Source organism: Halichoerus grypus, chromosome 15 (assembly GCF_964656455.1).
Source record: "Halichoerus grypus chromosome 15, mHalGry1.hap1.1, whole genome shotgun sequence".
Lineage (NCBI taxonomy): Eukaryota > Metazoa > Chordata > Mammalia > Carnivora > Phocidae > Halichoerus > Halichoerus grypus.
The window spans coordinates 53,710,052-53,731,698 of record NC_135726.1 but is presented as its reverse complement, the minus strand read 5'-3'; the positions used below and the strand labels follow the sequence as shown (position 1 = coordinate 53,731,698).

Genomic DNA, 21,647 nt, shown 5'->3' with positions numbered 1-21,647 from the left:
GGCTCCATACCTGGATTTCACCCACTTCAAACTCATACAAAAGCTCATACACAGGGGCGCCTGGGTGGCTCAGTTGGTTGAGCATCTGCCTTGGCTCAGGTCATGATCCCGGGGTCCTGGGATCAAGCCCCGCATCAGGCTCCCTGCTCAGCAAAGAGCCTGCTTCTCCCTCTCCCTCTGTTGTTCCGCCTGCTTGTGCTCTCTCTCTGTGTGTCAAATAAATAAATAAATAAAAATTAAAAAAAAAGAAAGCTCATACACAAATTGAAATCCTGGCTGGGTAGAACGACTGAACCTCATGGGGGTGGGGTCTCCTGCCACAAGTTCCAGGACCAGGTACACAGTCCCAATTCCCCACCCATCCCCCCTACCTGGTCCATAATTTTAGCCTCGAAATATGCCCAGGGACCATGTCTCCCTCCGGAGGGCAGCATCCTCAGTCTAGAACACAATTCTCACCTGGATCTGAGGTAGATGTTTGACATGGCCACCTGACCCCGCCCTAGCCATAATCCAGGAGTCCAGGGTCACTCTCTCCTCCCTGGAAAACCTGGACCCATCCGCTCAAACACATTTCCAGATGCCCGGCTCCATTAACAACTCAGGAGTCCTGACTCCAGGCTCACACCTTGTCAGGTACCCAGAAGTCTGAACCCCTCTAGTTCCAGGATCCCAGCTACCTTCCTTCAGAGTGCCAGTGGCCCGACCCCGGAGTCTGGGCCCTGCTCCTCCTCTCCAAACAGTTAGGAATCCCAGCCCAGCAGGGACCCAAGAGTCGGGGGGGGGGGGGGGCAGCCCCTCCCCTCAGCGGTGGGGGCAGCTGAGCCAGGGGTCAGGCTTGGAAGTGGGGGGGGGGGAGGACACGAGGGGCGGGGTCAGCCGGGATTGGAAGGGGAGACCGCAGCGTGGGCGGCTGGCCGACCAGCAGGGAGGAAAGAGAATCGGAGAGGGGAGGAAGACAGAAGGGGAATCTGAGGGAGAGGAGGAAACAGCGTCGGTGGGGACAGAGAGAGAGAAGGAGGAAGAGCTTGAAGGTGAGGGAGAGAGAGGGGGAGAGAACGAGACGGAAACCTGAGGAGGAGAGACTCTGTAAGTCTGAGCGAAAAAGATCTGGAACAGAAACAGAAAGACTGGAAGGGAAAGTGCTGGGGGCGGGGGAGAGAGAATGAGTGAGAGGCGACTGAAAGAGACAGATTAGAGACTGAGAGACAAGGTGAGGCCGGAGACAGAGACGCTCCGAAAGAAAGGGAAGAGTGATCAGAAGAGAGGAGAGACGAAAAGAAAAGCAAAACGCGCGTGAGTGAGCAGGTGAGAAGGGAGACAGGTCTGAGAGGTCGTCCCCCATCCCGCCAGAAAAGGAGGGACACTGCAGCTGGGGGCCTCAGCACTCACACGGCCCTCTTGCCCCCGCCCTTGGGACCCCAGAGCTGGTAAGTTCCCTGGCTCGCCTGGGAGGGACTGCCTGGGTGTGCATTCCTGGCATCCCAGAACTTGGCAGGGTTTTCTTGGGGGTGCGGGTGGAGGGCAGGAGACAGGTAGCTGGGGGCGGCCGGGAAGAGGCAGGGACTGGGGGCTCCCTGAGTACAGAGAGGGTCAAATTCCTGCCTAGAGTGCAGGGGGCAAGAATAAAGGAGCCCCTATTCTCTGTCTTGGGCTGCAGACAGCTGCCCCCTCCCCGCAGCTGCCAGTGCCGCCCACCTCTCTTGGCATCACTCTCGGTATGCAGTCCCGGGCCAGGGCCTCCCCCAGCCCCCCAGTCCCCAGACAACGGGCTCTTTCTCCTCAGCCTCCTCCGACCTGCGAGCCCCTGACCCCGTCTCTGTCCCCAGCCGGGTCAGCTGCAGAGACAGGCACACAGACCCTTTCTTTCTCTCCCTAAGCCCTTGATGGAGGAGGGCAGACCTCGGAGCAGCCTCAGCCTGGCCAGCAGCGCCTCCACCATCTCCTCGCTGGGCAGCCTGAGCACCAAGGTTCGAGGTTCTTGGAGGGGCTGGGGAGGAGGGCAGGGCTCTGGACTGCCCCATCCTCCTGTTTCCCAGCCCTGGGTTCCGTGCCAACCCAAAGGATTCCCGTTGTTAAGGGCAAGGACCCTTAGCGATGGGCTCCACCACACCTAGTAAGATCCCAGACTGCCCAACAGCCCCAGCTAGGAATTCACAGGCACTCCCAGCTGTCCCCACCCCTTGGATTTTCCTAATTCAACCAGAGTAACAGTCCCGCTGGACTCCATGCACATCAGTTCTTTTTTTTTTTTTTTTTTAAGATTATTTATTTATTTGACACAGAGAGAGAGAACACAAGTCGGCAGAGCGGCAGACAGAGGGAGAGGGAGAAGCAGGCTCCCCACTGAGCAGGGAGCCCGATGCGGGGCTCCATCCCTGGGATCATGATCTGAGCCGAAGGCAGCCGTTTAACTGACTGAGCCACCCAGGCGCCCCCATGCACATCCAGTTCTGATCTCAAAATTCAGTTTCCTCCTTGGCTTGGTGTCTAAGGGCAGCCGAGCCAGGGCCTTGGGTTGCCTGCATCCCACGGCACCCAAGACCATCCTGTTCATTTCTGTCCTCCTTCTCTCCTCAGAAGCCTACCAGGGCAGTAAGCAAGGTGCACGCCTTCGGGAAGAGAGGCAATGCTCTCCGAAGGGATCCCAACCTCCCGGTGCACATCCGAGGCTGGCTTCATAAGCAGGTGGAGTGAGCACAAGAAGGGAAGGGACACTGAGTGACGCTAGAGCTTGGGCCCCTGGCTGTTCCCTGTTTCTCTCCTTCCCAGTCTCCAAACGTGTTCCTTTTTTCTAACGAGGCTTTCCCCCTTTTTCTGTCCTTGTTCCCTGCACCCTTTCATTCATTCAGTGACCACTTCCAGAATATTCATAACATGCCAAGCCCAAATAAGACAAACAAGTATCTATAGTACGCTCAAGAGGGGGTGGGGCAGGGATGGGTACTACATTAGCATATTTCAGATTGTAGGAATTGCTCTGAAGAAATAACACAGGAGGATATGCACAAAAGTGGTAGAGGGATGAGGGCATCCTTTGACTCTTGGTCAGGGAAGGCGTCATTTGAGCTGAGAACGAACTGACGAGAAGGAGCCCATTATGCTAAGAGCTGGGGGACAGAGGGAATCTGAGAGCGACAGGCCCTATGGCAGGCCAAAGCTTGGGGTCTGGAGCCAGCCAAGGGTGGAGATAGGAGGGATGGCAGGGCAGTGGTTTGCAATGTGTCCCTGCTAGGAACTTGCTGGAAATGCAGACTGTCAGCCCCCGCCCACCCTAGATCTACTGACTCAGGAACTCTGGGGTTGGGACCCAGGAATCTGTGTTTTAATAAGCTCCCCTGGTGATTTTTATTAAGACCCAGGTTTGAGATTCCCTGCAAGCCAGTAAAAGAGGGGAAGGAATTTGAGATTTATTCTAAGTATGACGGTAGGCTCTGTTTTGAGCAGGGGACTCCCACCATCTGACATAACTGAAAAAGATCAACCTGACTTCTGTAGGAATGGATTATAGAGGAGAAGAGGGGCACAAGGTTGGAGATGGAGTAGTTTTGGCAGAGGAGATGGGGAGACGCGGGATTCAGGTTAGGGCTCCCAGTGCCACCTTCCTGGCCTCTCTGTGTGTCTGACCCCAGAATAATCCAATCAAAAGTCTGAGTATATAAAGTCCCAGCCCACGGGTTGTACAGTAGCTCGTTCCAACCTTCTGGTAACTTCTCAATCCCCAATTGACAGATGAGAAAACACGAGTGTCCTAGCCAGGAAATGACTAGTCTAATGGCATAGTTCGAGAGGGGTGGAGCTAGGAGCCCCACTCAGGCCTGACCGAGTCCAGAATCTATGTGAGCTCAACCCCTAAACTCTGGCTTCCAGCTCTCCGGCTCAATCTATTGCAGCAAACATGTGTCTGTTCCTCTCCTCTTTCTGGGTTTCTCCGTCCCCGGGTGTCACTGTCTTTATTTCCACGTTTCCTCTCCCCACTCCCCTTCGACTCAGGCCTCCCTTCCCACTCTGTTTCCCCAGGACAGCTCCGGGCTCCGGCTCTGGAAACGCCGCTGGTTCGTCCTCTCCGGCCATTGCCTCTTCTATTACAAGGGTCAGTGCCCCGGCTGGCACGGGGTGGACGGGCCCCCTGCCCACCCTCCCTTTCCCTTAGCGTCTTGGCCTCCAGATCCCTGTGTGATCCCTGACCCTAGGCCCTCTTTTGCAGACAGCCGCGAGGAGAGCGTCCTGGGCAGCGTCCTGCTCCCCAGCTACAGTATCAGGCCAGATGGGCCTGGAGCCCCCCGAGGGCGGCGCTTCACCTTCACCGTGAGTCCGTCCGTTCCCCGTGGGCACTAAGGCAGTAGGCCACGGGGGCAGCCATGGGAGCATCCATTATTGGAGATAAAAAGCCTTGACCAGGGCCCATGGCATCCTCCTTTTTAGAGGGCCCGGGCGTCCAGGTCCCCAGCTCTCTCTCCCCGCAGGCCGAGCACCCAGGCATGAGGACCTACGTTCTGGCCGCTGACACTCTGGAGGATTTGCGCGGCTGGCTGAGGGCGCTGGGCCGGGCCTCGCGCGCAGAGGGGGACGATTGGTGAGTATAGTTCCTGGCCACGCCCCTGACCTGTACCTCCAATCGGAGTCCATCTAATTAGTTCCAGCCCCGCCCCTTTAGGCCCCGCCTCTTCAACGTCCAATCACACATCTTCTAGCTAAGGCGGCTCCGCCCTTCAGGCCCCACCTCCAGGGAACTTTATGTCTTCCAATCAGCAAAAAGTCTTTCTCTTCTAAACTCCGCCCACCATTTTGTCCAGCCCCGCCCTTCATCAATATTCCATATTCTGACTGGCTCCCTCAGAAGTCTCCACCCCCAAAGCTACCGCTTAAGGAAAGTCAAATATAAAAAGAAAGGCTTTAGACAAACTGTCCCGGCTTTTCCCAAGTTTCATTCTGGGAATGAATGGAATGGAAACCCCAATGGACCTTGTAGCCCTGCACTAGTCACTTCCACACTCGAGGCCTCAGTTTTCCCATCTGCAAAGTGGGAACAATGATTTACCGTGCACCACTTACCCTTTATTCTGTGTAGGTTCCCGTGCGTTCACCCGTGAAATGGGAATAAGGGCTGTCATGAGGTACAGAGGAGTGATGTCTTTTTCTGTGCCCACTCGTTAGTGGGCGACCCAGGTCACCCGCACGTCCGCAGCCCGGAGAGGGCCCTGGCGGCCCCGGTGGTCCCCCGGAAGTGAGCAGAGGGGAAGAGAGACACGGCTTAGAGTCACCAGAGGTGGCTCGGCTCTCCAGAGGTCGTGGACGGTCCGGGCTGCTCACCCCCAGCCCCACAGCCGACCTCCAATCTGGACCTCGGATCCGGAGGACCAGGAGCCCGGAGTGAGTTGAGGGAGTCTGGGACAAGAAAGTTCTACGGGGCAGAGCATCAGAGAAAAAGCTATGTTTGGGGGCATGGCCTAAGAGAAGGGCGGGGTCTGCGGCTGATTCGAGGTGCGGCTTTGTGCTTTCTCTCTTGAGTGGATGTGAGTTGCTGGAGTTCTTGTGAGGTCAGAACCCATAGAAAGGTAGTCCTAAGGAGGAGATGCCACAAAGGGGGAAGTTTTTCAGGATCAGGCTAATAGAGAGGGGTTCTCCTCTAGAGGGACAATGAGACTCACTGAAAGGGTACATGAGGCTGACTGGGTGGGTAGCAGGGTGAGGGGGCTCTAGTTCACCAGTTCCCCTATTCTCTCTGCCCAACAGCCTATTCACAGCCCTCTCTCGCCCTCCCTCCCCTCTGAGTCTCCCCCGGCCCCGGTCTGCTCCTGCACGCAGACCCCCTCCATCCTCCGGTGACATAGCACCTCTTGCCAGACCCCATACCCCTCTGAGTCGCATCGATGTCCGGCCTCCCCTGGATTGGGGCCCTCAGCGCCAGACACTCTCCAGGCCCCCCACTCCCCGGCGAGGACCCTCCTCTGAGCCTGGGGGAGGAAGGCCCCCCAGGAGTCCCCAGCACTGGAGTCAGGAGGCCAGAACACAGGTGAGCAGAGAGGTAATGGGGAGGGAGACTACATTTCCCATATGGCTATGGTCTGTCTTTCCAGGCTGGTCTGCAGGCCATGGTCCCCTGGGCATCATGGGGATTGTGTTTCAACATAATCACATCTGGGTTCAGATGTGAGGGGAAAGTGGACTTCATCTCCCATCAGTCCTCAGGGCCGTCTTTTCAGGCCAGTCTCTGGCCATTACACCTTAAGTGTTATGGGGATTGTAGTCCAGAATACTGTCCTCCAAGACAGTGCTGGGAGAGGTAGTCTGGAGTGCACCTGTCTTGTGTCTCCAGTTTAGCTTTCCAAGATGGTCACCTGCTATTTCCCCTGAGCATCATGGAATTGTAGCCCAGAATATCCACAGTTAAACACAAATGTGAGAGTGAGAGTAGATTGCAACTTCTATCGAACCCTGGGGCAGTTTTGCCAGGCTTATCCATTTATTATCATCCTATGTGTTCCCACAGTGGCACAAAGCTGGAGAACAGGTAGTTGAGGAAGTTGCGGGGACCCAGTTGTGAACCTCAAAGAGTCTCCTAAGTCACATCAATTCTGGATGCACCCACTCTAATATTTGTTACTAAAACATGCCAATTTCTAAACATCTCTATTTCAATATTCCTCCCAGGCTCCCTCTGGCTCCTCCACATATCTCCAACTACCCCCGAGAGCTCCCGGGACACGGGCTTCCATGGTTTTATTGGTAAGTGTCCTGGGGCACCTCAAATCTGCCAGAGCCCCCTCCATTGCTTTCTTTGCTATGGAGAATGTCATCTCCTGGACTAGTGTGCATACAGAAGAGTGAATATTTCAAGGTCCCTTGACTGATGCTTCTATTAGTTTCCTAGGGCTGCCACAAACTGGGTAGCATATATATAGAATATCTCTCCATTCATTCATATCATCTTCTGGGTATTTATTTGTTTTAAATTTTTTTCCATAGAGATCTTATATGCTCTTGTTAAGATAACTCCTAAATTCCTGATAGTTTTTATAGCTATTTAAATGGTATCTTCTTTTTTTTAAATTATACTTTCTAGCTATGGATGGTGTAGAGATAGGCTATTGATGTTTGGAACTTCATCTTTCACCTGGCACCCTTGCTGAATTCTTTTAGTCTTTGTTTTTAAGTTTTTTTTTTTTTTTAAAGTAATCTCTACACCCAACGTGGGGCTCGAACTCAAGACCCCAAGAACAAGAGGCACATGTTCCACTAACTGAGCTAGTCAGGCGCCCCTAAATTCTCTTATTCTAATCACTCTTTGATTTCGTTGGTTTCTCTGGGTTGATGAGCATATCATTCCTATTCTTACACTTCTACTTGTTTCCTTTTTCTTTTCTTATAGCATTGGTCAAGATCTCTAATACAGTGTTAAACTGTAACAATAGTAGCGAGCATCCTTATTTTATTTTCAGTTGTAAAAGAAATGTCTAAATGTTCTCCATTAATTATAACATTGCTGAAGCTTTTTGATAACAGAGTCATTGGATCTTCCTAAAGCCAGGAATCTGGCATGTGATCTCCTGAGGTCTGCTAAAGCTTGGAACGAAGCTAATAAGCGGGTGCCTGGGTGGATCAGTCAGTTAAGCATCCAACTCTTGATCTCAGCTCAGGTCTCTATCTCAGGGTCGTGAGTTGAAGCCCCAGGTTGGGCTCCACGCTGGGCATGGAGCTTACATTTAAAAAAAGGAAAAAAAAAAAAAAAGCTACTAAGGAGAAGGGGGTCTATCAATAGAAACAGGGCTTGACTGAGCACTGAGCTACAATAAAGGCCTGTCTGTCCATGTGACCCCTGGCTTTTCTCCTTCTCCTCAGCCAGGTCCCCCCCTGGACTCAAGTTTTCCCCAAAGCTTAGAGACAGATGTAAGTTTCTGTGGTCTAAACCCTTCCAAGTACTCAGAGTTGGGGAAGAATGCTTTGATGGTGGTGGGGGTGGGGAGTGGCAGGGAGGACAGGGGAAGAGCCAGGTCTGGTCCATAAGTAGCACCTGTTCTCCTTTCTCCAGACTCTGTTGACCAAGTTGTGTGGGCAGGACCGGCTCCTGAGGAGGCTGCAGGAGGAGCTAGACCAGAGGCAGGAGGAGAAGGTATGAGGCTCTGAGATGGGGAAGGACATTTGGCCTCTCCCTTCCTGCTCCCCAGCACACCCAAGGATTTGGGAGGACACCTTTTCTCTATCCCTGGGGCTGAATGTGGATTCAGAAGCCTAACCACCCTCCCTTTTCGTGCAGGAGCAGCTAGAAGCTGCCTTGGAGCTGACCAGGCAGCAGCTGGGCCAAACCAGAGAGGCTGCGGCTCCAGGGAGGGCGTGGGGGCACCAGCGCCTCCTGCAGGACCGACTGGTCAGTGTGAGGGCTACTCTTTGTCACCTGACTCAGGTGAGCATCTGGGAAGGGGCATGCCCTCCCAGGAGGACTCTACAGGGTGTTAGCGAAGGGAAACCCGACAGCAGAAGCTCATGGGAAGGTTGTTCTTGAGAATTCTGCTCTCCCCAAGTTTTTTTCTTTTTTAGGGGAGTGAGAGGCAGAGGGAGATGGAGGGAGAGAATCTTAAGCAGGCTCCACGCCCAGCGCGGAGCTGGACCCCGGGCTCCATCTCACGACCCTGAGATCATGACCTGAGCCGATATCAAGAGTCGGGTGCTTCACTGATGGAGCCACCCAGGTGCCCTCCCCCCACCCCAAGTTTTAAATCAGTCATCTTGACAGTCTTAGAGGGCGAGGGGCAAGCAGCCAAGAAACAGGAGACTTAATTTAGTGAGTTGAGAGGGTGAATTTGATATGGGCTTCCTAGCTTTGAATCTCAACTCCGACTCCTATTCATTGTAGCTGTGTCACCTTAGAGAAGTTACTTAACCCCTCTGGGCCTTAGATACCTCTTATGTAAACTTGAAATAATAAAAATAGTATTTACTTCATGGAGTCATTATAAGAATTTCATAAATACATATATTTATACATAACATACATGAATGAATGAATATTTAACACTGATGTATTATATTTAATATAGAATGTATTTTATATATTTATATATCTTATATATAGCATATAAATATATACATATATAAATATAAATCATATAAATGTCATCTAAATATATACCTTAGAAGTGTATATGAGGGCTCCTGGGTGCTCAGTCGGTTCAGCGTCTGCCTTCGGCTCGGGTCGTGATCCCAGGGTCCTGGGATCGAGTCCCGCATTGGGCTCTCTGCTCAGCGGGGAGTCTGCTTCTCCCTCTCTCTCCAATAAATAAATAAAATCTTAAAAAAAAAAAAGAAGAAGAAGAAGTGTATATGAGTATTTAACAGGTGCCTGGTATATGGTAAGAAATATTAGCTATAATTATTATCTGTAAAATGGAGACATTAATAATACTTACCTCATGAGAATTAAATGAGAGCTAAGAACAGTGCCTGGCACATGGTAGGTGCCTAATCAATGTTAACTGCTATGATGATGGTGATGCTTCCCCGGGGGCACTTGGGGCTCGTGATCTTGACTGTCCCAAGAGCTTATTGGATCTGTAGAGTCTATCTCCCTAGGGGAGTTCAAAGGTAGTCAGAGAATTTAGGAAAATCTGTTATTTGTCTACACTAGCAGCTCATTGGAATGGCAGGTTCCATATAGACTCTGGGGATCCTAGTGACTGAGCGAAGAGGCTCTTGGGAATTGTAGTGCATATACCCCCCAGGGCACTAGGGACCAGGCTTCTCTTCCTCCTCCTCAGCTGGGAAAAAATGGAGTGGGGAAAGATCTGGTGGGTGGGCATACTAAACCTGTGTCTCTCCCTTTTTGGGACCTGAGGAGCGAGAGCGGGTTTGGGACGCATACAGCAGTCTGGAACAGGAGCTGGGCACCTTGAGGGAGACCCTGGAGTACCTGCTACACCTTGGTTCCCCCCAGGTATGTCCCCCAACTCCACCCTCTCCGCCATCTTCCCCTGAAAACCCCTTGGGCATTGAAGCCCCTCCCACTTCATTTCAAGCTCCTCCCCCCTGTCATTGCCTTTCATTTTAAACCCCTTTTTGTACTTGAGATCATGCCCTTCATTTGAAGACCTGTCTCAGGTTCGGAACCACTCTCCCCTCTAGTTCTAAATCTCTCCTCTAATTTTGAAGCCCTGTCTTCCAGTTCAAAGCTCCACCCCTCAGCCCTGTCCCCATCCTGCCTCCTGACTTTTGCTGTTATATTTATCCTCTGGAATTTCTAGTTCTAAATCCAATCCCTTGGTTCAGGCTCCGCTTCTGAAGTATAAGCCTCCTTGCTTAGCTTCAGATCCACTTCTTCATCCTTTTTTTTTTTTTTTAAGATTTTATTTTTAAGTAATCTCTACACCCATGGTGGGGCCTGAACCCACAACCCAGAGGTCAAGAGTCACAAGCTCCACTGAGTCAGTAAGGAGCCCCTCCCCCCACTTCTTCAATCTAAGCCTAATAATTGAGTTTCTGAAACATATATCTTTAGTTTAAAATGTTGACTTCCTTTTTTGTAAGATCTATTTATTTATTTTAGAGATGGGGGAGGGGCAGACAGAGAGGGAGAGGGGGAGAGAGTCTTAAGCAGACTCTGGGCTGAGATCATGACCTGAGCCAAAACCAAGAGTCAGATGCTCAACTGACTGTGCCACCCAGGCACCCCTTAAATGTTGACTTCTAGGGGTGCCTGGATGCTTAGTTGATTAAGTGTCTGACTCTTGATCTCAGGTCTTGAGATCGGGGTGGTGGGTTCAAGCCCAAAAAACGAAATTAAACAAACTGTTGACTTCCAGTATGAAATGCATACTCACAGATTTAAGCTCTGCTCTCTTCATGTTAAATCCATTCCCTTTCTTCCTAAAATCCACCCTTCAACTCTAATCCCCCACCAATTAGTGTTAAATATCTCTCAGCACCAGCAATATACAAAAAGAACCAAATTAGCTTTATTACAGGAATGCAAGGTTAATTTAACACTTGAAAATCAGTCCATGTATTTCACCACATTTTTAAATTTATTTTTATTTGTTTATTTATTTATTTATTATTTTTAAAGATTTTATTTATTTATTTGACAGAGAGATAGATAGCGAGAGAGGGAACACAAGCAGGGGGAGTGGGAGAGGGAGAAGTAGGCCTCCCGCGGAGCAGGGAGCCCAATGTGGGGCTCGATCCCAGGACCCTGGGATTATGACCCAAGCCGAAGGCAGACGCTTAACGCCTGAGCCACCCAGGCGCCCCTCACCACATTTTTTTAAAAAGGAGAAAAGGCACATGATCATCTCAATAAATGCAGGAAAAACATTTGACTAAATTTAATATCCATTAATGATAAAGGCTCCCAGCAAAATAGGAATAGAAGGGAACTTCCTTAATCTGATAACACATCTATAACAAACCTACAGCAAACATAACTGGCAGTGAAATATTGAGAATTTTCTGCCTGATAGCTGGAATAAGACGAGGGTGTCTGCTATTACCAGTTCTAGTTAACATTGTACCAGGGGTCCTAGACAGTACAAGTCTAGGAAATAAAGGTGTAAGGACCAGAGAAGTAAATCTGTTTTTTATTTACAGATGACACATGATTGCATAAATGTAGAAAATTCAAAATAATCTCCAGTTAAGCTATTAGAATAAACAAATTCATCAAGGTCACTGAATGCAAGGATAATATGCAAAAATCAATTATCTTCTTGTATGTTAGTACCAAATGAATAGAGAATAAATATTTATAAGCAACAGTGTTTGTAATTGACATAAACAAATTAAATATCCAAGAAGAAATCTAATGAAATATATACAAGACATCTATTCTGAAAGCCACAAAACGTCATTGAGAGAACTTAAAGAAGACCTAAATAAATGGAGAGATATACCATGTTCGTGGATAGGAAAGATACATAAAGTAAAGATGTAGTCTCCCCAAATTGATTTAGAATCCCAATACAAATCTGGGAGGTTTCTACGTAGAGATTGACGGGCTGACTCTAAATTGTGTCTGGAAGTGCAAAAGACTAAGAGTAGCCAAGGCAACCTCCAAGAGCAAAGCTGAAGGACTAAGGCAAATAAATGTCAAGTCTGACTGTAAAGCTACAGTTAATAAGACAGTGTAGTTTAGACAAATGGACCAAAGAAATAGAATAGGGTATTCAGAAACAGACTCACATATTTATATGCTCACCTATGTATAACAGGTCACACTTTAGAGCAGATTAGAAAAGACCATGTTTGTGGTAAATGGTGGTGGGTCAATGGGATATCCATATGGAAATGGATATCCACAAGTATAACCTCCCCATGCGTACATAATCCATTTAGGACTCCATAAATATAGCCTCACTGATTTCAGACCCAACTTTAACCCTCCTGGCATTTTCCCACCTTTGAATAACAGATTTCTTTCCTCCTCCCAGGACAGAGCATCTGCTCAGCAGCAGCTATGGATGGTGGAAGACACGCTGGCAGGTCTGGGGGGCCCACAAAAGCCACCCCCCAACACTGAACCTGACTCCCCATCCCCTGCACTCCAAGGCGAGGAGTCATCAGAGAGGGAGGTGAGACTCACAAGCCTCTCTCCCCACCCCCAGCTTCCTGTCCCATCTGCACAATTCATCACCCACTCAACCTTTTTCTCTCTCCCTTTCTTTCTCTCAGCTAACCATCCACAGGCAAGTATCCTAAACTCCAGAAGCCTTTGTTTCTTTGTTATCTTGTGATCGTAGTCCAGTGTTATGCTGGAGCCAGCTCCCAGCACCTCCCAAAAGCCACTTCTGTGCATCTCATCTCAACTCCGTATTCAGTGATGTCATATTGGTAGCTTGAAATTGACCATGGTGGGAGTATTTGCACCACAGAGATTGCCCAATGCTGCAAACCAGGGCGGTTTTCTCCCAGAGAGGCATTTATTCAACATTTACGAGACACCGCTGATCATAACCCTCAACTTGTAGGGTTCTGTAAAAAGGAGAGATGATGATTAGAAAGTGTCTGACACGGAGTAGGCCCTCAGGAGGCAGGAGCCTCTGTTGTTGTAGTTGGGTTAGAGCTGCTGTGGGCCTTGACCATCTGATTGGGTATCCGAGAGACCTGGGTTCAGATCCCAGCTCTGCCATCTTTGTGATCTCAGCCGTCGACTTCATTCTTGGGGCCTTGGCTTCTCCCTATGTCAAATAGGGATAATAATTGCTGCTTTGCAGGTTTATGGAGGGGATTCAATGCGATCTTCATATCAAAGATGAAATGTGGCCCAGAGAGGTAAAGTAACTTGCCCAGGGTCACACAGCTCATAAATGGCAGAGCTGAGATTTGAAACCAGACTGGTTTTCAATCTGACTCCTATTCATGCTGTGTCTTGGTTGCTGAGTGTCTGAGAAATAGTAAGAATGATGATGATAGGGGCGCCTGGGTGGCTCAGTCGTTAAGCATCCGCCTTCGGCTCAGGTCATGATCCCAGGGTCCTGGGATAGAGCCCCGCATCGGGCTCCCTGCTCGGCGGGAAGCCTGCTTCTCCCTGTCCCACTCCCCCTGCTTATGTTCCTCTCTTGCTGTCTCTCTCTCTGTCAAAAAATAAATAAAATCTTAAAAAAAAAAAAAAAAAGAATGACGATGATAAGCATTATTCTCCTTTCCTGTCCCCTCCAGAGCCTGCCTGAGTCCTTGGAACTAAGCTCATCCCGGTCCCCTGAGGCTGACTGGGGACGGCCCCCCGGGGGCGACAGAGACCTCTCCAGCCCTCGCTCAGGTGAGCGTCCTGGGCTGGATGGGACTTGCTTGGCATTCCCTGCCCTCACCAAGTCCCTGTTCTGCACTCCCAGGTCTTGGATCTCCAAGGGTCTCCCGGCCCTCCAGCCCCGAGAGTCGCCGGCCAGCTTCCCCACAACCAGGAACCAAGGTAGGTGGTCCATCTGCACGTTCTCAGGCCCATCTGTAACCCTTTAACCCGACCACCACCCACTCTGGGCAAACAGCTGGGAGAAAGGAGTTCTGAGATCATGCCCCAGAGCAGAGAGAGTGAGATTTGTTGAGAGTGCTGGGATTGAATTTTGTCTCTGCTAATTCTAAGCCGTGTGACTTTGGGTCTGTTATGAAACCTCTCAGCCTGCGTGTGCTCATCTGCAAAATGGAGCTCCTAGCACCCCACTCCCCCATCCCCGCCAGAGCTGATGTGAAGATTCAAATTGGATCTCAAACTAGGGTTGAAAATAGTGCTTAGGGACGCCTGGGTGGCTCAGTCAGTTAAGCATCTGCCTTCCACTCAGGTGGTGATCCCAGGGTCCTGGGATCGAGCCCTGCGTTTGCCCCTCCCCATCTCCCTCCCCCTGCTCCTGCTGTCTCTCGCTATCTCTCTCTCTCTCAAATAAGTAAAATCTTAAAAAAAAAAAAGAAAAAGAAAGAAAGAAAGAAAAGAAAATAGTATTTAGATGTAGTAAGGACTTCATTCATTCATTTGAAAATATTTATTAAATATCCTCATGGCTGGGGGCGCCTGGGTGGCACAGTTGGTTGAGCATCCCACTCTTGGTTTTGGCTCAGGTCGTGATCTCAGGGTCGTAAGATGGAGCCCCGAGTTAGGCTCTGCACTCAGCCCGGAGTCAGCTTGAGATTCTCTCTCCCTCTGCCCCTCCCACTCGTGCGCTCTCTCGCTCTCTCTCAAATAAATAAAATAAATCTTAAAAATATATATATATCCTCATGGCTGTCCAATAAGGTAGCCGGTAGCTACATCCGACTATTTAAATTTAAATGAATTAAAAGGAAATAAAATAAATTAATTAATTTAAAGATTTTATTTATTTGACAGAGAGAGACACAGCGAGAGAGGGAACACAAGCAGGGGGAGTGGGAGAGGGAGAAGCAGGCCTTCCACCGAGCAGGGAGCCCAGGACCCTGGGATCATGACCTGAGCCAAAAGCAGACGCCCAACGACTGAGCCACCCAGGCGCCCCGAAATAAAATTTTTAAAAAATCGCTTGCACTCACTGCATTTCTGGTGCTTAGGGGCCACCCGTGTGGCTGGAACCGAGTGAGCGAGCGAGGGAGAGGGGGTGGAGAGGAGAGGAGAGACGGGTATTGGCGGTGTGGGGCTTGTGGTTCAAGGTGCGCCCCGCGGAGGGTTCTGAGCTGCGATAAGCGGGAGCCGGCGCCCTCTGCCGGCCATGCGGGGAACAAGCTGTGGGGCGAGCTCCGAGGCAGGGGACCCAGTGAGGACAGTCCAGGCGGGAGATAACCTAACTTCCACTAGGTTAAGTGGAAGAACTGGAGATGTTGGTTGAGAGGAAGGTAGATTATAGTTATACCGATCTTCAAACTTTATCCAAAACCCTGGGGACCAGATGTAATGCAAAATGCCAAAATTTGCAGATTCTAGGGTCGCCTGGGTGGCTCAGTAGGCTAAGCGTCTGCCTTTGGCTCAGGTTATGATCCCGGGGTCCTGGGATCGAGCCCCGCATCCGGCTCCCAGCTCATCGGGGAGCCTGCTTCTCCCTCTCCCACTCCCCCTGCTTGTGTTCCCTCTCCGCTATGTCTCTGTCAAATAAATAAAATCTATAAATAAATAAATAAATAAATCCTCCAGCAGCGTCTGGCACAGCGCCCTTAATCAGACACATTACATTCCTCTAGCAATACTATGAATATTCATACTTAAATCGGGCTCAGTTTATAAATAACCTCTCAATTTAAATTTGTGGTTTTCAAAAATAGAGCAATGAACAACTAAATGATTGATCGAGTCAGAGTGGAATAAAAATGGATTATAAATATCCTACACTTTTTATTTCTTATTTTCTAAAAGATTTTACTTATTTTTTTATTTGAGTGAGAGAGTACAGGTGAGCGGGGGGTGGGGGGAGGTGAGGAACAGAGGGTTAGGAGAGGGACAAGCACACTCCTCACTGAGCACGGAGCCCAATGCAAGGCTTGATCTCATGACCCTGAGATCATGACCTGAGCCACCTAGGCGCCCCTGGGAGGTCTCGTTTTAATTGAGCAAACCAGTTGGAATCTCTTGGTCCCTGATACACATACACTGTTGAAGATCAGCAATGAACTGTGTAGCAGCTGAGGGACCCCAAGATGGGCCACTTTGGCATGATGATTATTCTGAGCTGAAGGTAGTTGAGACCCTACGGGCTCAAGAGAAACTTTTGCCCCTCCCTTAACTACATAGAAGAATCTAGATTGGGGGTCTTTCCCAGATGAAAGGTCATTAGCTGAGATAAATGTTATCTGAGTGACCCATCTGTAGGACAGGGCAACCATCTAATTCCTAAACCTCTGCTCTTTTAATCACCCTGTGAAGTGTGATTTTCCTTTCCTTTCCCATGAAGTCCCAGACCGCTGCCCCCTTCTCCCTGGTTCAGAACGACACACATAACCTCATTTTGCCCGACTGCCTCTGGAATTTCCATGTCCGTGTGAATTCCCCATGCGTACCCTATGAAACCTGAATTTCTCCACTTAATGCTATCTCGAGCTATTGAGAGAGAGGGAGAGAGAGAACATGAGTTGGGCGTAGGGGCAGAGGGAGAAGCAGGCTCCCCACTGAGCAGGGAGGCGGACACAGGGCTTGATCCCAGGACCCTGGGATCATGACCTGAGCCGAACGCAGATGCTTAACTGACCGAGCCACCCACGCACCCCAAGGATCTACGCTTTTGAGCTGAATTTGCTGGGTGATGAACCTCTGCATCACGACCTCTATTTTTCTATGGCTCCCCCCATCCGAAAGCTGGTAGAGGGGTCCTGCAGGAAAAGCTTGGCTTCTGGTCTTGGCAGGACCATTCTGATGCCCACAAAGAAGACATAAACAGATGACCAATCCAAGCAGTGTGATAGGAGGGCCAAGGAGCTGCCGCTTCTCCCTTCTCCCCTGAGCTTTGTGGGGTGGTAGCTGCAGGAAGAAATCTCAAATCCCTTTATTTGTTCAGCATATAGAGGCCTGCTGGGATCCAGGCCCTGTGGGAGGGGTTGGGGGTCCAGCCAAGAATTAAACCTGATGCTCCCGTCTGATGGGAGAAAGATACAAATCCAATCCTACATAACCGATAGGGATAAGACTCAAAGCATCAGGAAGCCTTTTAAAGGATAGGGAAGTTGGGGGGCCTGGCTGGCTTGGTTGGTAGAGCATGGGACTCTTGATCTTGGGGTTGTTAGTTCAAGCCCCACATTGGGCATACAGATTACTTAAAAATTAAAAAATTTTTTTTTTTTTAACAATTGGGAAGCTGAGTCCGGAGGAGTGAAAAAAAGATGTGGGCCATGCAGAAAATGGTCCTTCAAACAGAGGGTGCAAGCTGTATGTGCAACAGCATGGAGGTGATCCCGACAGAGGCTGCTAGTCTGTGTTGGAGGCAAAGCTGAATGTATGACTTGTTTAAGACAGACCTATTCTCGTAAGATGCAGCCTCCGCAAGCAAAGCAGAGAGCCGATGTCCTACAGTGGGGAGTTCTGAAATTGCTGGATTCCAGGGGCAGGAGTGTTTAGGACTGGGAGCTTTGGCTCAGGTCATGATCTCGGGGTCCTGGGATGGAGCTCCTGTTTCCTGGAGGATTCAAAGCCAGCAGGCTGTAAATGGCTACGATTATCTGCCTACTTGGGCTGTGTCTAAAACAAGTGGGTGTGTGAACCTTAGAATTTGGTGATGGCGGCTTGGGGCCAATGGGCTGGCCCACTGGGAAGAAGAAATATAGGGTCAATATACAGGGGCCATCATTTTTACAGCAGGTGGACCTGTGACTCACAATTGCCCAGATCAGAGCCAACCAGAGTAAACTGGCCCTGTACCAGGCAGCTGATCCCAAGCCGGCTCCCTAAAATCTTCTAGTAGGAGGCTGCAGCTAAGGGTTCTCTTCCCTCTGGTTTTGTTTGTTGAGACAACAAATGGATTGTCTTCGGGTCGTAGGCTAGAAGTCCAAAATCATGCTCCTTCGGAAGGCACCCGGGAAGGGTCTGTTCCCAGACATCTGATAGTCCCTTGACTGGTGGCAAGAGAACTCCAGGTGTCCCCTGGCATTCTTGCTGTATGCGTTTGTGTCCACATGGCCCCCGTTTCCTGAAGGATGACACATGTCTGCAGCAGGAGAGATCTGTCGCCCTGGCCTGGTTCCTGCCCGAATGACAACCTTCCTGCATTTCATCCCCAGTCTGTCCCCTTCAGTTCAGGCTGGTGGCATTTCTGCTGAGCTGATTTCCTGGATCCACACGTCACATGTCTAATCTCTCAGCAAACGGGTGTCCAGCCACGCCCTTGGGATTATCTCCAGAGTTCTGGTTTCATTTTAGTGGGTTTTTCTTCTTTTCCTTCTCCTTCTCCTTCTCCTTCTCCTTCTTCTTCTTCTTCTTCTTTTTAAAATTTATTTGACAGAGAGAGACACACTGAGAGAGGGAACACAAGCAGGGGGAATGGGAGAGGGAGAAGCAGGCTTCCCACTGAGCAAGGAGCCCGATGCGGGACTCGATCCCAGGACCCTGGGATCATGACCTGAGCCGAAGGCAGACGCTTAACGACTGAGCCACCCAGGCGCCCCTTTTCTTCTTCTTTGATTTATCTCTGTCCTCTTGCATTTTAAGTTCTTAAGGCTAGAGGTCCATGATGGAGGTGTCAGCGGAACTGTGCTCCCTCTGAAGGTGCCGGGGAAGGATCTGTTTCAGGCCTCCGTCCTAGCTTCTGGAAGGTCCTTGTCTTGTGGCCGCCCACTCCACTTATCACATGGCGTTATGGTGTTGTCCCTGTTGTGTCATCCATCTGGTTTCGGGAGCAAGAGAGCGCTCACAAAGCCTTCTCAAAGGCCAACCCAAACGGATCCTCTTGACAATTTAGTGAATGCATCTCATTCCTCCTGCATTTCTGTCTAAGCTGACTCAGAGTTGTTTTTCATCACAAGGAACCCAGAGTTGACAACCCGGCTCCTAATTACCAGTGTGAGGAAGCTGGGCATGTCCAGGACATGTGGGTGTTTGTTGGGCTGTGGCTTTGGATTCGAACAGGGCAGCAGATGGAAATGAGGCCAGGGGGGCGGGTAGGGCCTCAAACACCTTTGTCCTGAGGGTGCTTGGAGGCATGGGAGGATGGCTTCAGCTCTGGCTGCAGAAAGATCCTTCTGAGTCTAGTGATGAACTTACTGGAAAGCGCAACACTGAAGGCCGAGAGGTTCAGGGAAGAGAGAAAGAGGAGGCCCAGGTTGGGGCCTCAAGGTGTTTCTCATCTCCCCAGGCCCCCCTCGCCCGGCCTCGGATGAGTGCTCAGGAGCAGATGGAGAGAATACGCAGAAACCAGGAGTTTGGACGACCTCTCCCTCGCCCGGCCTCCCCCCGGCTTCTCACTCTGGGGGGGACGCTGTCCCCAACCAGACGCCAGCCTGACACAGAACCGAGGGTGAAGGGAACAGAGGGTGCAAGGTGGGGCGGTGGGGTGGTAGTGGATCCTCTGTTCCTAGTGTGAGCCTCAGTTTCCCTCTCTGTAAAATAGGGATTTCCCTCCCTCTTTACCCAGAGCTGGGTTTCCAAGTTCACCCCAAAGTGTACCTATGCTGATGGCTCCCCTTGTGGGGTGGGGGCGGGGGAGGCAGACACCTCTTCACTTCACCAATGTTTTTCCCTCAGGATGGGGGTCACAGGTCTGGACTGTGGGCCCTGCTTTTTTTTTTTTTTTTTTTTTTTTTTAGTTACTATGTATTATCAAAGGGGGGAAAAATGAGCAAGTAAGGAAATGATTATATTCATACCGTCGCAATGGGGAGAGCCTTCCAGATCTGAAGATAAGAGTCTCTCGGCCGATGGTTTCATCTGAGACTTTCCTAGGGAGTAATTAGACAAGTCATAGGTAGGGTGATTTTACAGCTGGGATTATTTCTGTAATCAGGAGGCGTCTCAGTCAGCGGAACACCAAATGTTTATCTCTCTGTCTAGTTAGTATTAGGGGGATGAGCAGTTCAGCTAATTCCTTATGAGCCAAAAATTGTGAATTTGGAGGGCCTGTTCCTGGCCTTGTCATAGGTAAATAAGGGGGTGATCATCTGTCAGTCCTGTGGAGGTCATATGAAGGAAGAGAGGTTCTGTGGTAAGCCATTTCCCAGAACGCAAAAGGATGTGTGTTGGGGGGTGGGGGTGGGGGCGGATTTTCTTAACTCTTGCTGTTTTCCGGGAATGCATGTAAAGTTAAACATTGTCTCTGGGGCAATTTCATTCCCTCTCTGAGCCCCCTTCATTTCACCCTCAAAATGAGCACGTGGGCACTTCCAGGTGAGGAGGAATTTTAAGGCCCCAATTCCTTTGCAGCCTGTCCAGGGACACTCAGGAGCCCCCAAATGGCTCAGAAGCTCTGGATCCTGGAGCAGGTAAAGAACTGGAGAGTGGGGCAAAAAGCAGGAAATCCATTTCCAAAGGGAAGGCATTATTATTGCTGTCTTTTGAGTACTAAAGTACAGACTGCAGAACCTTCTAGAGATGCTTGACTTCCTGGGGCATCAGAAAGCACCTAGATCTACAGGAGAACTGCAGTTCCCCAAACTGCAGAACTGGGTCGATATCAAACTCCGCTCCTGCGTCAGGAAAGCGGGTGAAATGTAGGGAGGACTAGACTACAAATCCCACAACGCGCGCAGGCCTCCATGAGGGCCACACGCTGTTTAAAGTCCTTTAGGGACATGGCCTAAGGACTACAACTCCCAGAAGGACGCGCGTGGCACTGCAGTACTGGCTAATTGTCGACGTCCCCCAGCTCTCTCTCTCTCTTTTTCTTTTTTAGTCCGAGGAATACCACCCCTTATTTGCCGACAGCCGAAGGGCACCGGGAGAGAGTCCTCAGCCTCTCTCAAGCTCTGGCCACTGAGGCATCGCAGTGGCACAGAATGATGACGGGTGAGGAGGGGCTGGGGACCTTGGACTCCTGGGTTTGGGGGAAGAGGGGTTTTGGGGAAGAGGGACCCGGAGCCTGGAATCCTTGGTTCTGGTCGGGAGGGTTCTGGGAGCTGCTGGGATCCTATGTCTGGATGGGGAGAGTGCCGTAGAGGGTTTTTGGGAGTTCCAGATCCCAGGCAGGAGGAGACAGGGGTTCAAGACTCTTGGATCTGGGGGTGGAGGTGGGGCGCCAGGCCTGTGGGTCTGAGGGAGGAGGGGACTGAGGGTCCGGACTCCTGTGTCCCAAAGTTCGCCATTCTCACTGTCCACTCGTGCCGTCCAGGTGGAAACTCGGACTCCCGAGGAGACCCTCTTCCCCCTGCGCCACCGCCTCCGTCAGACCCCACCCCCCAGGTGACCTCGCCCCCAAGATCTCCAGTGGCTAATTCCCGCTCCGCCGGGTTCTCCCGCCGAGGTAGTGGGCGCGGCGCAGGCCCCGCCTCCTGGGAGCCCACGTGGGAATCCGGGACCGCCCCTCCCGCCATGACCCAAGAGGAGGGGGCGTGGCCTCTGCGAGTCACGCTGCTGCAGTCCAGCTTCTGACCCGCCCGAGCGCCGCAGCCCGTCGGAGCGTGGGGGCGGGGCCCGGAGGAACCGCCCCGCGATCTGGAGCCACTCAGGGCGCCTGGGGGCGTGGTCTGGTCCTCGTTGGCTTGGGGAGGGAGACGTTCCTATGGCCAAAGTTTGGTTTTCCCAACACTTGTCCAAATTCGGATTAAAACTTTGAACTTTTAGTCAATAG

At 50.7% G+C, this 21,647-nt stretch overlaps 1 protein-coding gene across 5 annotated transcripts; it reads left to right on the top strand.

Moving 5' to 3' along the window:
• The first annotated feature begins 894 nt into the window (after positions 1-894).
• PLEKHA4 (pleckstrin homology domain containing A4) lies at positions 895-21,639 on the top strand. 5 transcript variants are annotated; one of them, XM_036124525.2, is made up of 20 exons: positions 895-1,430; positions 1,881-1,970; positions 2,581-2,688; positions 4,021-4,093; positions 4,208-4,308; positions 4,467-4,576; positions 5,158-5,373; positions 5,737-6,016; positions 6,655-6,729; positions 7,843-7,890; positions 8,033-8,113; positions 8,258-8,404; positions 9,833-9,931; positions 12,420-12,560; positions 13,648-13,747; positions 13,821-13,897; positions 19,221-19,405; positions 20,285-20,343; positions 20,754-20,866; positions 21,189-21,329. In XM_036124525.2, exons 2-19 carry the CDS (start codon positions 1,887-1,889, stop codon positions 20,858-20,860), a joined length of 2,091 nt encoding a protein of 696 aa, XP_035980418.2. In that variant the 5' UTR covers positions 895-1,430; positions 1,881-1,886; the 3' UTR covers positions 20,861-20,866; positions 21,189-21,329. The 5 variants fall into 5 exon arrangements, with proteins under 5 accessions (XP_035980418.2, XP_077919276.1, XP_035980414.2 ...); XM_078063150.1 differs by having other exon boundaries at positions 905-1,308; positions 19,221-19,382; positions 21,189-21,639; XM_036124521.2 differs by having other exon boundaries at positions 905-1,430; positions 19,221-19,382; positions 21,189-21,639.
• The last annotated feature ends 8 nt before the right edge of the window (positions 21,640-21,647 follow it).